The 14,953-nt window shown below is 40.5% G+C and overlaps 2 protein-coding genes across 4 annotated transcripts in view; one reads left to right on the top strand and one right to left on the bottom strand.

Annotated features, from left to right (window-relative positions):
- Positions 1-14,953, bottom strand: part of LOC119031483 (gap junction delta-2 protein-like) — a 49,420-nt gene that overhangs the window by 4,156 nt on the left and 30,311 nt on the right. The window contains exon 1 of one of the 2 annotated variants that reach the window (XM_037119992.1): positions 2,100-2,895. The exons of the other annotated variant lie outside the window; for it this stretch is intronic. The gene's annotated coding sequence lies outside the window, so the exon portion shown is untranslated. Of the gene's footprint in view, positions 1-2,099; positions 2,896-14,953 lie in introns of those variants that run through there. 2 annotated transcript variants of the gene reach the window in all.
- vezf1a (vascular endothelial zinc finger 1a) lies at positions 133-14,707 on the top strand. Of its 2 annotated transcripts, XM_037119989.1 has the most exons (6): positions 133-274; positions 7,192-7,937; positions 11,340-11,409; positions 11,498-11,660; positions 11,765-11,788; positions 12,222-14,707. In XM_037119989.1, exons 1-6 carry the CDS (start codon positions 242-244, stop codon positions 12,581-12,583), a joined length of 1,398 nt encoding a protein of 465 aa, XP_036975884.1. In that variant the 5' UTR covers positions 133-241; the 3' UTR covers positions 12,584-14,707. The 2 variants fall into 2 exon arrangements, with proteins under 2 accessions (XP_036975884.1, XP_036975885.1); XM_037119990.1 differs by lacking the exon at positions 11,765-11,788.

Below are 14,953 nucleotides of genomic sequence, written 5' to 3' on the forward strand. Positions count from 1 at the left end.
GCAAATATGTTTTAGACTAAATTACATGTTGACAGTCTTTATTATTTTTCTTAATGTTACATAATCCATATTAACGATTAAACGAAATCTTTTTTTACAATCTGAATTGAACACCCCGCCCCCCGAATAGTATGTAAAGTGGTACAGCCCGCGAGGTTACCGGAAGTTGTTTCAGCTGCCATGTTTGGTTGCTTTGTTGTAGGCTTCTACTTGGTTTCCTACAGAATTAGTAAGTGTGGAAATGGAGCCGAGCTGGAGTACGTTTCTTTTTCAAGTAAGTTGACTCGTCGGGAGGGGGAAACTGGGATCGCTCGTAAAACAATCTCGACAACGTGCGCACAGTATATTTTAGCGGTAAAAGCTGTTTTTCAACGAGTAACGCCAGTATCAAGTAACCAAGCAAAACAATGGTATATGAATCCAGGCTTCCAGCTGTGAGGCTTGGGAATGACGCTAGAACAAAAAATCAATTCTCCCCAACGAGCGGGTTGAAAAATATGGCTCGTTCTTCTAATATAAAGAAAACTTGGACACTGGATGTTGAATAACTCGACAGCGTTCGTGTTTTTCTCAAAGTTTGTTTAGCCAAGTCGAAGCTAGCAAAACATGCGGGATCATTTGAAGTAAAGGCTGGAGACGCCACTGCACCGTTACAATCGAGACAGACCTGTTTTTTTCCCCCTGCCCTGTGATTGAGGGCTTTGATCGGACGCCGTAGCATAATGAGATGTAACGTCGTGGAGGTTTTTTTTTTCTTTTCTTTTGTGGCGAGGATAATGCCACAGATAATTTCAAGATTTTTTTTTTCAAGTAATCCGTCTTTAGCACGGTCGAATAAGTGTACACTTGGGTTATTAGCTGCTGAGATTTACTAACGGCTATTCTCAAGTCCGCGGTGAACTTTCCGCTTGCCTCAGCCGGCTCGGCAGTTACTAGCCAAGTTAGCTAACGATGTTGAGGCAGCCTTTTTTTTGGGGACTAAACTCGCTGGGTAATTTAGCTTAATTTGGGCGAGGCTGCCGCACCGAGCTTGCAAAACTAAACGTTACACGACCCCCGGTAACGAGCCCCGTAAAGCCCCCTTGTTTATTAACTCGCTATTTATTCTGGGAGACCGCGGTGGAGGAGGAATTCAAACTATGCACACAACATCGGCTAACACTAGCAACCGAGGGGGGAGCACATTTGAAAATTAGCAGAACGACATTACGCAATTTTTATAAGTCCATTTTGAGCCAGAAAAAAGAAAAAGTGAGCGCCGCCGTGGACTGATAACTGCCACGGTTTGGTGGTTTTCAACCGTGTGCTAAGATGGAAGTCCATTGTTCGGTGAAAATGAATGAAAATGTTTGATTCCCATGGCCTTTTACTTCGGCTACAAGAGGGGGAAAAATCCAGCCTGGTGTGGAGAGAGGGAGTGTTGGAGATGATTAAATGTTTTGCCGCGGATTCTATTGTTGGATTATTATTTTTTTTTTTTTTAAATGCTGGTTTCTGTCCGATTTCGATCCATATGTGAACCCTTAGCTCAAGTCTTGTGATCTCGGGTGTATTTCCAAGTCTTAAGAAGATTTTCTCTCCCCACCACACACCACCACCCCCCTCCATGTATTATCTATGAAGTTATGCCTTAGTATGAGTCTGGAAAACTCCTCTTTGGTGGGGGGGGGGGGAACTTCCTGAATGAACTTTTGCAGCAGTTCAGTAAAACTTCCCATGCAAAAAAAAGAAGCTTTTTTTGGAATTTGATTATTTTTGTGATCAGATCTACAGCCCTCACATGTTCCAGGACAAGAGAGCTGCAGCCTGCTAAATTCATTTTTACTGCAACTTCAGATGGGCGACTGTAATGGAGAGCAGGGTCAGGTATAGATCATGAGTTCAGTGCCAGTAGTTCTCTTGCCAGTGCCAGCCAATATGTGTATTTACTACTTGGTGTAGTACACAGAGAAACATGTTTACTTTGCACCACTTGCCATCTGCTGCAATAATAAACTAATTAACAAAAATAGGTTTATAAAAAATGTGTCAAACAGCTGCTGAGAAGGATTAACGGGTGTAACATAGCAGAGCGGACCTATAGATTAAAGTTAAAGTACCTTGCGTGCCATCATTAGCAGGCTACTGGAGCTGGATTCGTGTGAAGAAGCAGTCAAGAGGAGGTAGAGTTTTGTAGAAGTGCCACAGGGAAGCATGAACAAAAATATGTTTGAGAACGTCTTTTTTTTTCTCTCTGTCTCTCTCTCTCTCTGTGGATAAAGGTCTTGTTGCGCAGGCCAAAATTAACATTACTCATCCAACGTTAACACTAAGGCTGCCTAGTTTTTAAGCAAGTGAAGAGTTGCAAATTGTATGAATAAGACACCGTGGGATGTTTTTTTTTTCCACTCATATTTATAATAAAGTTATCACAAGTGTGAGGGTGCATCACCTTTTCTTTTGTGATATCTGTAACATTTTGTTGAGCTGTCAGAGACTGACCGCTCACTTGCATTTTTAAGCATTGTTTTTTTTTTTTGGGTATGAAAAAGGCAGCTGGACAGTGTGGCTTGTTGTGGAGTATCTGGCATCTAGCCAGACGCCCTGCATGTATTATGTACCTCGCACTGTTACTGTGTCAATCTCATGTAAATCTGTGTTCAGTTAGCATTCGGCCACTTGACGTAAGGAGGACAATATTTCATTTAACTACTAGCGTGCTGTGCAGCCTTTTTGTTTGTTTGTTTTAAAGTTCTCCACTCTAGCTGTTTTATAGAAAGGTATTTTTTATTAAGAGGTGTAGATTAAACGATGATGATTTACATATTCTTGTTTCAAATTCTTTGTCAGGCTCTCTAGATTATCTATATTGTTGTGTAAATGAGCTTGAATATTACCATAATCGCAGCTGTATCGCCTCCTATTTTTGATAGATCTTGCAATATATTAAAAAATCCAATATCTGACAGACTACAGTAAAAGAATCATGTTGTTTTGACCAGTTTGAATCTGAATTAAACCAAATATTCTGTAGAGATAAAACAAAAAAAAACAGGAAAATGCTAAAGAGTGCCCCAAAGTGAGAAAGTCACATATTGCAATCCTTATGTGCATTTAACTCCATTCTGACTTCCCTAGGAGACTGCAATAGCCTCTCAAACACTATATAAATGGTATTACAATAACAGAAACACTTATTTTTTTTTTAAAAGTGCTGCTAATTTATTAATTCTAGATGGATCTGGCCAATTTAAATGCATTTGGCCAACAACTTCCCAAATGTCTAAAAGAGAATGATGTTCAACAGGTGGACACTTCATACTGAAAATGAGTAATGGTTTGACAGATTGACTCATGTTGGGCTCATAAAATTGCCTTTACAAGGAGACATACAGCATAAACTCAATTCAAAGAAAGCTGCAGGGTGTGCACCTGACATTTGGAGGCCATTTTGTTGACTTGCTGGTATAGGTCTGTTTCTTAATCCAGTAAACAACCGCACACATGACATTTTAGTCACATTCAGCGCAGTTTAAATTACATTTTTAAATTGAATTAATAGATTTTTTTCCTCCCACAGGGGGCAGAAACGCATTAAGTCGAGCTATAATATAGACTGCCAAGTAATGACTTGCGTGATAGCAAACCCTTGCGCTTCAGGCAGACGTGAAGCAACATTATCAATTATTGACAAAGTCCAATGTTTTAGCGCTGTTTAGTTCACTACTAACACCTGAATATAACTAGACGGTAAGATGCTCACCAGCTAGCCACTAACTGCTCCTCTCTGCCATGTGGTGCTGTGCAGGTAGCTTCACCACTGGATTGTTATCAGTGCTGGTTTTGCTTGAAATGGGTGCATCCTAACAAACAAACCTCTATTTGAAAGTAATCTGATTACATTCATAATATGTTAATGGATGGAGCTTGAGCAATAGTCAGAAAACCTTAAAAGTTTAAGTTCCTGCGCCGGAGAATCGTTGCAACATCTTCTCACTTGCCCAATCCTGTTTGTAAATTTTAGAATATATGAAAACAGGCTTAATAGTGCCAGTAGGAAATGTCTCATCAGTTCCATGTAATGAACTGCTCATTTATGTTCTAAGTTTTCATCAATGATCTTATTGCAAGGTAGTCATTGTGACTTGTCATAGCAGGAAAAGCCTAGCGAAAACACATTTTGTAATAATATGTCCCCGGTGAGTCAACATGCACACCTAAAAGGAATGCAGCAATTTCTAATGTAACGGTTGCACTTGTCCTTTTTCTGCTGTAAACAAGCCGAAATATCTGCTGTGAAAAAAATGTGTATTATCTTTCAGAAGTGTAGTAATAATCACTTCTGGGCAACAAAAGCTGATAACAATGGAATGTCAGTGAACATTACTGCACAGCACAGATTCAAATTATCGAGAACTTTATCAGTATTTTACAACACTGTTTACAATGGTTACTCACCAGGTGTTTTCATTACTGTTTTGTGTTAATTACTGCAATGTAGTTATTTGCGTGAGGTAGGATTTTCAGTTGAGCAATTTAATCACGGCTGTGATGCCAAAAATCTTAGATCAGTCCGCATCATGCGTACGCATGCTTCACTCTAGATGTACTGTATGTCAAATATTGGGTTGCTATTTTAAATACTAGATCATGTTTGATCAGTTATCATCTGTCTGAATGTTTTTCATGTATAGTACCTCCTTATTAAAGTCCCAGTTGTGGCCACTTTTAAGAAATGTTTGCAGTTTTCTTGAATCAAAAGAGCTCTTTGTGCTCTCAAGTGATACAAGCTTCATAGATTTTTAAACTGCGTTACATCTCACAGCTGTTAGGCATCTACTCTGTATTCCTGACACGACTGTTTGCTATGGGATGTTGTAATAAATGCCATCACTTTTTTTAAAGGTTTTGGCTCATTGATTTCAGTGTTATGGGAAGACGGATGACGTGGGTAGAAATGGCTTATATCATCCTCTTGCATGATGCAGTCCAACCCCAGGCTAAAGAATTAATATATCAAAAACCTCCACAAACATTTTTTGCTCACTCCTAGCAGAACTGAAAATACCTCTCCTTGCAGCCGACAGCAGCATCAAACATTGCGCTGAATTGCCGCAGTATTTGTATAGCTTTACAGGCTGTGAAAAAAAAATCCACAAGGATTACAAACATTACAGAAGTGATGTTTTGTAAGGACTCGCGTCAACTCAGCAAAGGCCCTGAGTAGCAGCCAGATTTCAGAACTTGTAAACAACCTAGAACAAACTCATAAAATAGGGGAGAGAAAACTTCACATATCCCCTAAAAAACAAATAATATATTTATACATAAGTATTAAGTCTCCGTCAGCATTATTTCCCCGCCTATCCCCTGTTTTTTTGTCATCAATTATTGTTTTGCTTAGTAAAAACAGGGATTTCTTTTTTTTTTTTTTTTTTTTTTTTTGGCAAGCAGCTGTAAAGTGTGACACAAAAGATTTCAGAGACAGTGCATAATCTGACTCAGACCATGAGCTCGATTCAAGTCTACAGTGGCCCGTGGAGCCATCAGGACACTCCCTCCATTTTGATGTTATTTATGAGGGAGCAGCCCCAGTTGTCAGAGCGCATTTGTGTCAAAATGGTCAGAGCTGCATGAAGGCACAGCAGCTTACAGGCCCTGCACCTCTGTGTAGAGGCAGGCCGTCTGCAGCGGCTGTGTCTGCTGCTCACAAGCCTCACAAAGAGGGTTCCCGGCTGGTACCCCCCTCTGCCCCCACCCCCCCACCCCTGGTGTGCCAGCGGACTGGCATGATGATGACTAATCCTGGAAGGTGGCAAGTGTGAGCAGGTGCTTAGACAAATGGATGGGTGGGCTTTGGTGGCCTTCTCCACGAGTTCCCAGGTCCCATTGCATATGAGGGAATGATGGCTAGTTTAGCTGAGTAGTGTGTGGATAAACAATGTCCCCGTCTCATGAATAGATGAGCCAAATCAATGAAGATGAGCATACAAAGATCCCCCGCTGAGGCATCACTGCTCAGATTTGTGTCTCTCACAATAGGCTAGATGACATAAGGAGGACATTGTGTGGTTCATTTTTCTTTTCTCTCCACTGCCTCCTATTTTGCAACTCCTTTCTTGGCTGGCCTTCTTCGATGGATGATTGAACCTCAAAGGGAAGGGTCAAGCATTTCACCTTGCCCTTTCTTGCTGGTGGCTGACAACATTGTTGTCTTGACTGTGTCCGTTTTACCGAAACAGCAGTGTTAACGAGACACAATTTTTATGTCATATGTTGGAAACAATGCTGTTTTTTTAAAAAAAAAAGTTGACTACAGATAACCCTACACTTAAACAGAAGTATTAAATCAAAGCATTATTTCCCAAGGGCCTCTGCGGGTCCGCAGGGAAGTTTGAATTAATAGAAACTAATGATTTTCCTAAAACATTGATCCTTGCCAATTCTGTGTCTGCATCCCCTGTTTAATTGCAATGTATGTAGGCAGGCTAGTCCTGAGGTTAATGGGAATCTAAGGAATTTTGTAATGGGGGTTACCAACTCGTTAAAAACTGGTGTGACCTGTGTCTGAATGTAGGTTAAGCCCCAATTTCTAACCTTAAAACCTAACTAATCTAAGCTGACAAACACCAATCTTTATCAATAGCTGCTCGGCAATAAGAGCCATAATTGTTTCTGCTGCTTTTACTTTTAGGGGACTGCGTAGGAAGTGTCACATTTGAAGGCAGCTACAAGAGCCATGTCTTCTCACTGAGCTCTGTCGCTGAGCTAATGGGTTGTTCTCTTCAGTGCACTGGTCTCTGCCATGCCTCTAATTTGGTATGCTTGCTTTGCAGTCACATGATGAATCAGCACCGTCATGATGGGATCGTTTTTCATTCAGTATATTTGGATTCTTTTGCATTAGTGGCACGCTGCGTGCTCCAGTGCCCATTTTGTATTCTGTAAGATCTCCCTCTATCCTTGTTGTTTTCATGGATTAGTAATTCTGATGCAGGCACTGGGAAGTAACGACACAGTAGAGATTTATCACTGTTTTGAGTTGAGCTTGACAAGTGATGGGTTATATTTGGATATTTGGCATTTTTCCACCATCAGAATCTGTTTTTTAATAAGATTACAGGGGAGGTAAATTAATTAAAAGATCTGTGGCAGTCCTCTAGGTTCAACATCATATTAAAACTCTCCATTTGTGTGTTTTTGTTTATTTAGCAGGCCAATGAAGCCCTCCACCACCAGCACCATGTGGCCCAGAACAGCCTGCTGCCACTACTTAATGCAGGAGCTGAACCTATCGACCAAAAGCCTATCCTGCCCATCCAGCTAGACCAGAAGCCCCCTTCCAGTGCCGCAGATCTCCTCAAAGACAATGTGGCCAGTGGAGGAGGCCAGCGTCCGCCAGTGCCTGTCATAAAGAAGGAACACAAAGGCAAGACACCTTTCGTCTGTGGCTACTGCAACAAGGCCTTCCGCGACAGCTACCACCTGCGGCGCCATGAGTCCAGCCACACCGGCATCAAGATGGTGTCGCGGCCAAAGAAGGCCGCCCAGACAGCCCCCACCATGGTGCCCATGATCTCCACCATGCCGCGAGAGAACAACGGCAACCCTTCCTACATCTCCACGGTAGCGGGAATCCTCTCCACAGCAACCACTTCTGTGTCCTCCAGTATCATGACATCATCTGCAATGGGCAACCAGCCACAGCAAAACATGCCCAAGAAACCCGCCAAACCTGTCAAGAAGAACCACGGCTGTGAGATGTGTGGCAAGGCCTTCCGTGATGTCTACCACCTGAATCGCCACAAGCTGTCCCATTCAGATGAGAAGCCTTTTGAGTGCCCTATCTGCCAGCAGCGCTTTAAAAGAAAGGACCGGATGACCTACCATGTTCGCTCTCACGACGGAGGAGTCCACAAGCCCTATGTTTGTTCTGTGTGTGGAAAAGGCTTTTCCAGGTAAGGATGCAATTTTGGGGGGGCTTTTCAAAATGGAGCTAGCCTGTTTGATCGAGGCATCCTGTGATGTTGTGAGTGATACTCAAGTAAAATATGAAGTGTTTCAAAAATGGGAACAATGACCGCTTTCAGTATTACCTCGGGTAATGCAACTGACAAGTGCACACTTGTTTTCTGAACAAGCCTGTTTTTCTCTTTAAACCTTTTTTTTTTCTTTTTTTTAGTGTCTTAGTGTCTTTTTTTAGTGTCTTACAACAATAATTTATTTATTGTTCCACAGCATAGTTATTCAAAGCTCTCTAATACTCATTCTTCCATAAAATGTCCCTTTTTACAATATTTGAACTATCAGTAAAATGTGGAGAAAACCCTAGTGACTTTTAAATGTGTAGACATATTTTCTGCATGCTGCCAGACAGACTTGTCAAAGTAAGTCTGACTGGCAAACCCTCAGCAATGGATGGCTGCTAAGTGCTAGCAACAGATTTCATGGGGGGGATTATATTACCCGTTTCAAATGTCTTTCTACATTCCTTATATAGCTCTTGAGGTTGCAGAATCAGTTATGTTCCCTCCTAGACCAATTACATTAAGGTGAAAAAAGAATGACATGCTTAGGACATTAAAAGGCAATTTAATTGGACTTCAAATGCTCTAAACTTCCAGTGATATGTCAGTTACGAAAATACTTGGTTTTATCTGTTAATAGACTTTTACTAAGTCGAATGGAGTCTCCCTCAAATCCATAGTGGGGCCTAAACTGAAGCATCTGTTTCTGGTATTATTCACTGCTGTTTTCCAGCTAAATCAGCTTCTTGAGACACGTCCAGTGCGGCCCCTTAGACTCCCACAAACATAACTGGAAGTGTTTTCCAATGGGGGGCCAGCTGGGGATCATGACCTTGTCGCTGCACTAGCCACTGGTTTGTTTGTGATGTGTCCTAAATGTGAGCGTCTCGGCCGGTGAATCCCTGAGTTAAACTCTCCCAGTGAAAAGAAAAGCAAAAACAAAAGGCTTGTAGGGCTTCTGTATGAATCAGAATTTCTGAGTGTGTCTAAGGAGGTGTTGGGTTGGTAATGGGATCAGCAGCAGCACTGAGCAGTGACAATAGCAAATACTTAAGTGGTGAGAAAATGGAGGGGGGGGCCAATGCAAAAGCAGATTGTTTTTACAACTCCTCTAGTTTATCCGTAAGCTTTCAATCAACATGTTACAAGGCTTTTTGTAAACAGGAAGTATGCTTCTGAGATCTCATTTATTCTTATGTTAGTGTAGACGGAAAGTAATTTCACCCTCTGATGGTTGCATTGAAGGGTCAAAGAGGAAAGTCTAGGCTTGTCTGCATGGAATTTAAAAAGAACATAATGACAAACAAATTCTAACAAACATACCTTTTTTGACTCTGTGCTTGGCAGTCTGAAAATTAGCTTTTTGATGTGTTTTCAAGTAAGAAAAATATGCTGACTAAACTGAAGTGTATCCTTGTACTGTATATTTATACTGTTTGCAATTAGAATGTTTTTTTGGCAGCGAATACAAAGGGAGGATTTATTGTAGCAAAGAATGCCATCGCCAGATGCTACATTTTTTTTCTGCTTTATCGGCGGCTCACTGAACAGCGACCCTGTTGCTCGTAGCATGACTTCTATGTTTGAGTTATTCAGTCGCACCATGATCTCATATAGAGGGGTTATTGTATAGCCATTTACTGTTCACGTAGCCTCCCAGAGGCTGTGTTTCCATATTTATAGTCGTGTAGCAGTTTGGATTTGTACTTGTACTGACCCCCCACGCCATTTTAACCACATGTTTAAACAGTCGCACATGGGAGAGCACCAGTGGTAGAGTATCAAGGGAGGGGGAGGCGTCACTTGTCACTTTGCGGTTCCCGCCAGCATGTCACAGACTCCCTTTCCCCTGGGAATTCAGTGAACCATGTAGTAATGTTCAGGTCAACACATTTACTATGATATTTTGTCTCTAAAGGTGGCTTCATATTTAGATTTATCGACACTTTGCTGTCTTTTTGCTATCTATTAAGTCAGCATATCTGGTGTGTGTTAGTCAGCATGCAGTGAATATTAATAACATCAGATGAGTTCTGTGCTGAAACACAACTTCAACAAAAACATCAGCAGTGTTCCCTAGTCAGCCAAGCTGTAACATTAGCACTGTGCTTTGTAGGGCAGTTTCAGGCATGCCTCCAGCACAGTGACGTGGGGTAGGGATTCATCAGCATACTGGAAAGTGAGAATGGGGACTGAATAACAGGGCACTGAGTCACTGCCACTCAGCCAGATATGTAGGCAGGCACTGTCTGCAGTCTGCGCTCCTCATCAGTGGGACAAAAAATAAAAGAAGGAAAGAAAAAAAACCTGATTCCGGTTCATGGCACTACTGAGAAGACTCCACTTGACTCCTAGTTTAAAAAAAAAAAAAAAATCCAGCAGCATGAAACTTCTTTCCGGTTTGGGAGCAGCTGCCAGCGCTGTAACCCTTACTCACTCCATTATGGCACTTCTAACATGATTCAGCTCACAACTTCAGTAGAACTAACAAGCTGACCGACGAGGATCAGTGCCAAGAAGAATTTGTGAAAGCTGGAGTTTCAGTGTAAAGGTCAAGAAGCAAAGAACAGTTTTCTTTTTTTTTCAAGCGCTGATATGCAGTGAGCGGCAAATTATATAAAGAACGCTGAGAGATATGTTATCTGTTTTTTATTTTTAACTTTCATTTATGCACAGATTTTTTTTTTGTACAAGCGCTTACTTTAGGGCACTAAGTATTTGAATTATAAAGATAACATTGTGTGGGTAAAACTTTGATTTAGTTTAGCAAGAAGTCATTTGCATTTATATTTACAAACATTCAGAACCAGGGTTGTGATAGATTGCTCATGTTTTTCATCACTTTCAACATACTTTTAATATTTTATTAAACCGTTACAATACAATAATCCGATCCTCAGAGAGAGATGTTGCACAAATTCAGTCTAGGATTTTCTTGGAAACTACCAACTAAATTCCTGGAAAATCTCAGTAGCATTCTGTTCATATTTCTGTAAGTAATGCCAAAGCTGCAGCAGATAAATTGTACTAGTGTAATGTAATATAACTGCCAGTCAACGCTCAGTAAACAAGTGGAACATGTTCAGAAGTGCCATCTTGGTGTGGTGCGTTTTTGAAACTAGGTCAAACTAATTCATGCTTGATTGATCACGGAGAATTGACCGCTATTGACTGAGATTTTACAGATTTCTTTTTTTTTTTCTTGTGCTCATCACCTCATTATCAAAGCAAACAGAGCACATCCGAACACACACTGACGTTCTTGCATGTAAATAAAGGTCGAACATTTGGCTTTCTTAATATTGAATGTTATTTTTCTTTTTTCAAATCCAGGCCAGACCACTTGAGCTGCCATGTGAAGCATGTGCATTCATCAGAAAGACCATTTAAATGTCAAGTAACGGTAAGAGTCATTACTGTCAGCTTCATTATTATTACTATTTTGGTCATTAGTGTTGTTGTACCCCACTGACCTTTGACCCCATCTGCAGGCCTGTACCTCTGCTTTCGCCACCAAAGACAGACTCCGTTCCCACATGATCAGACACGAAGGCAAGGTGACCTGTAGCATCTGTGGGAAGATGCTCAGCGCGGCCTACATCACCAGCCACTTGAAGACTCACGGACAGGCCAACTTCAACTCCTGTAACAAAGGTTTGCCCGTCAGAAATACGTACCCCTAACATCACAATACCGAGGGTGTGCAGTTGAGTCAGGAAAAGATGCCCAATTCTCATTATCAGTTCTTCTTTTTACAGGCTTCTGTAACACTATCTCTCAGTGTGAGTTTTCTCTTTTGTTTTTGTTGTACATTACATTACACAAATAATTTCAAAATAAATGTAACTTTTATATAGCGTGGAAGTACCTTGTTATGATACGAAACATTTCTATAGCGGTAAATTCACAATTTTACTGTAAGATGTTAACACTGAAACAATATTTAGAAAAGTTTCTTGTTGTGACATAAGTTTGTGTTCGTACTAATGCGAAGACGTCTTGTAATGTAAAAAACTTATCATTTATTATTGATCCAGTCTTGTTCTTGTGTGGCAGCAGTACGCTTCCGTAGTCATGAGGGTGTTGCCCTTTTTATTTTACTTTTTTATCTCTAATCAATGAACCAATATTTTGAGTTACTGCAGAGCAACATTTAAACACTCTTTCCTGTTTTTTTTGTTTTGTTTTGTTTTTTTTTTTTTTTTTCCCCCCCAGATGGAAACGATGTCTGCAACTCTGCCTCAGCTACACCTGTGACCATTTCTGCCCCCATCACCTCGGCGATGAACCGGAGCCACAACAACAACCCCGTCACCATAGCTGCCCAAATGAACATTAGCACCAACACCGTCAACATTACATCTCCAGTCAGCCTTCAGCACCCAGTCACCATCACCGGGCCTGTCAACATTGCCTCTGTCAACATCCCTGCCTCGGCGTCCATGAATATAGCCCACCCGGTCGCAATAACGACCCCAATGCCCATGAATATGGCCGGGCCACTCAACATCGCCATGCGGCCAGTGGATAGCATGTCTTTTCTCTCCCAAGTCTTGCCTTCTTCCCCACCTTGGTAAAAAAAAAAGGAGAGAGAGCGTTGGAACTGGCCAGAGAGAAAGGGAAAAATGAAGTAAACCAAGAGACTCCTGTCCAACATGATTTGCACCTCGAGCCGAGCTCTTTCTCCTCCCTGAACCACGTTTACTTCACCAAACCTTGAAGTGAACATTTACATGAGCTGTGCGGCCGGTAGGATCTCCACCACCCCCCAAGACACAGCTGCATCCCAACTTATGTAAAGAGGCTGGCACGAGATGCAGAACACTTGAGTAGAAATCGAGTAGGATTTACCTTGAATCAGGAGACTTAGAGTAGTCAGTTAGAATGATGAAACTGTGATTTGTATCTTGACAAAGGAGAGGTGAGGATCCCTCAAGCACCTTGAGGACCCCGTAGGAAAACACACCCGTGCTTTTGTAAAAGGGAGATGAGACATGGACTAAAGCAATAACTATAAATTGCTGTTTTTGATGTTTTACACGTTCTCTCCCGAAGCCTCTGGGTGTTGCTTTGTATGTTGTTTTTTTAACTATAGCCTGCTAATCACTATCTATTTAATGTTATAGGAAATGAGTCTAGTAAAAGGGACAGCAGCTTCCACTTGCATGGAAGAATATTTTTTCACAGTGCTATAGCTTTTTTTTTTTTTTTTTCCTTCTGAGATAGTAGGTATGCTCTTGAGGTACAGTGACTAACTTGTACAGTTGACATAGTAATGTATTTTCATGTCAGCGTTTTAATTTTTTGCTTTCGTCATTCGAGGGGATAATCTCGACACTGTCCTCTCGACAATGAAAATATTTGTACTTTGTTTTTCTGTTTGTACGGAAACGCAAAGGTTTGTTTTTATTTGCCTATTTGTAGTTTCTTCTTTTTTTTTTCTCTTTTTTTCCTCCATGAAGTCAGAATGGAATGAGTCTTGCACTGAAAGCATATCCTACATACAGGTGAGCAGCAGTATTATCAAAGATCAAATTGGAGTCTTAAGTGTTTTGGTTAGCCAGCCTGCACTTAAGGGCCATCTAGTGGCTGACCGTGGAGGAGAGGCCTGGCCTTGTAGTGAAGCTTTTTTCAGGCTGTTACTGTCATCATAATGGTGACTATTAGTTTTGTCTGACTCTTCTGTACACTGTTTTTTTTTGTTTTTTTTTTTTGTTTTTTTTTATCATTTATCTCTCATAGCCCCTAGATGATACTAAGGACCCCTCACTCAGGAAACACACCTAAAAGCCCATAAATCATGAATTTGGTTCCTGTTTTTAAATTGAGTATATCGACCATTTTTCTTGATTCTTGACTTCTACATGTTCTTTTTTTTTTAGATTTCCAAAAATCATTCGGCATTAAGGTGCTAAGATTTGTCCAGCCTTCCATCGGGGACAAGAAGTCCGACAACTATTGATTTTAAACATAGCCGTCCATTTAAAAACATTGTCAAGTTCAGCTCTGGCTGCACAGTTATGTAGCTGATTTCTGAATAGGTTTGATGAAATGCAAGTACGTGTCCATTAAAGTAATGGGACAAGATTGATGTTGCATGATCCCAAACACTGTAGCTGTTGAACATTAAGTATTTTTAATGAATGCCATGTGATCTCAACAGTGTTGCAACTCTTTGAGTTGAGACAGTTTATACTGAAAAATGCAATATGCATGTTTGTCATTTTTCCCAAGTTTTGTTTTAAACAAAATGTTAGTGTAGCTTTTTTGTTATTATGCATTTACGTAGATACACTATGATAGCCTGTTTGCCAAATTTGATACAAAAAATATGTTAAACTGAACAATTCTCGTGGAATCGAACATCTCTTTATTTTTAAGGAAAACAAATAATTGGAAATTCCAGGACCCTTGTGGAAGCAGTTGAATGTATATCTTTGTACAAAACTATTTTAGTTCCAAGGATACGGTAGTTACAATAGATGTGAAAGATAAGATAACCTTTTTTATAAATCTTTTGTATTAGAACATTAACAATGGTAATTTTGTATATATGAGAGGCTAGGCTTTCTGATTAGCAGAAAGGTCAAACATTCCTACATTTTTTTTAAATGTACGTTTGTCAAATTATTACATAAACATGCGCAATGTTATGTGCCTTTTATTTGGGTTGTCTAAATAAAAGAAAACTATCAAATGTGTTATGTATTAAGTAATTGAGAAAGCACAGCTTCAAATAGATGAGTTTATTGCTTTTCATTTCTTTGGTAGAAAATGTCCCATGTTTTGACTTTTTTAAGTTTGTTTGTTCATGAGCACTTACCATCAAATACAAACTTTTTAATGCCTCGGCAGGTATGCACAGTGTACCATACCAACCAAGAGCCGGGACCGCTTTGCAGTGTTCAGTGCTTGAGTTTCACATTTTATAAACAAACAATAAAAGA

This window comes from Acanthopagrus latus, chromosome 13 (assembly GCF_904848185.1).
Source record: "Acanthopagrus latus isolate v.2019 chromosome 13, fAcaLat1.1, whole genome shotgun sequence".
Lineage (NCBI taxonomy): Eukaryota > Metazoa > Chordata > Actinopteri > Spariformes > Sparidae > Acanthopagrus > Acanthopagrus latus.

Excerpts from the sequence above, each read along its gene's own strand:
- vezf1a (XM_037119989.1), top strand. The coding sequence starts at position 242 with ATGGAGCCGAGCTGGAGTACGTTTCTTTTTCAA. Across the intron at positions 275-7,191 it reads GGAGTACGTTTCTTTTTCAA|CAGGCCAATGAAGCCCTCCA; the intron begins GTAAGTTGACTC and ends TTGTTTATTTAG. Across the intron at positions 7,938-11,339 it reads TGTGGAAAAGGCTTTTCCAG|GCCAGACCACTTGAGCTGCC; the intron begins GTAAGGATGCAA and ends TTTCAAATCCAG.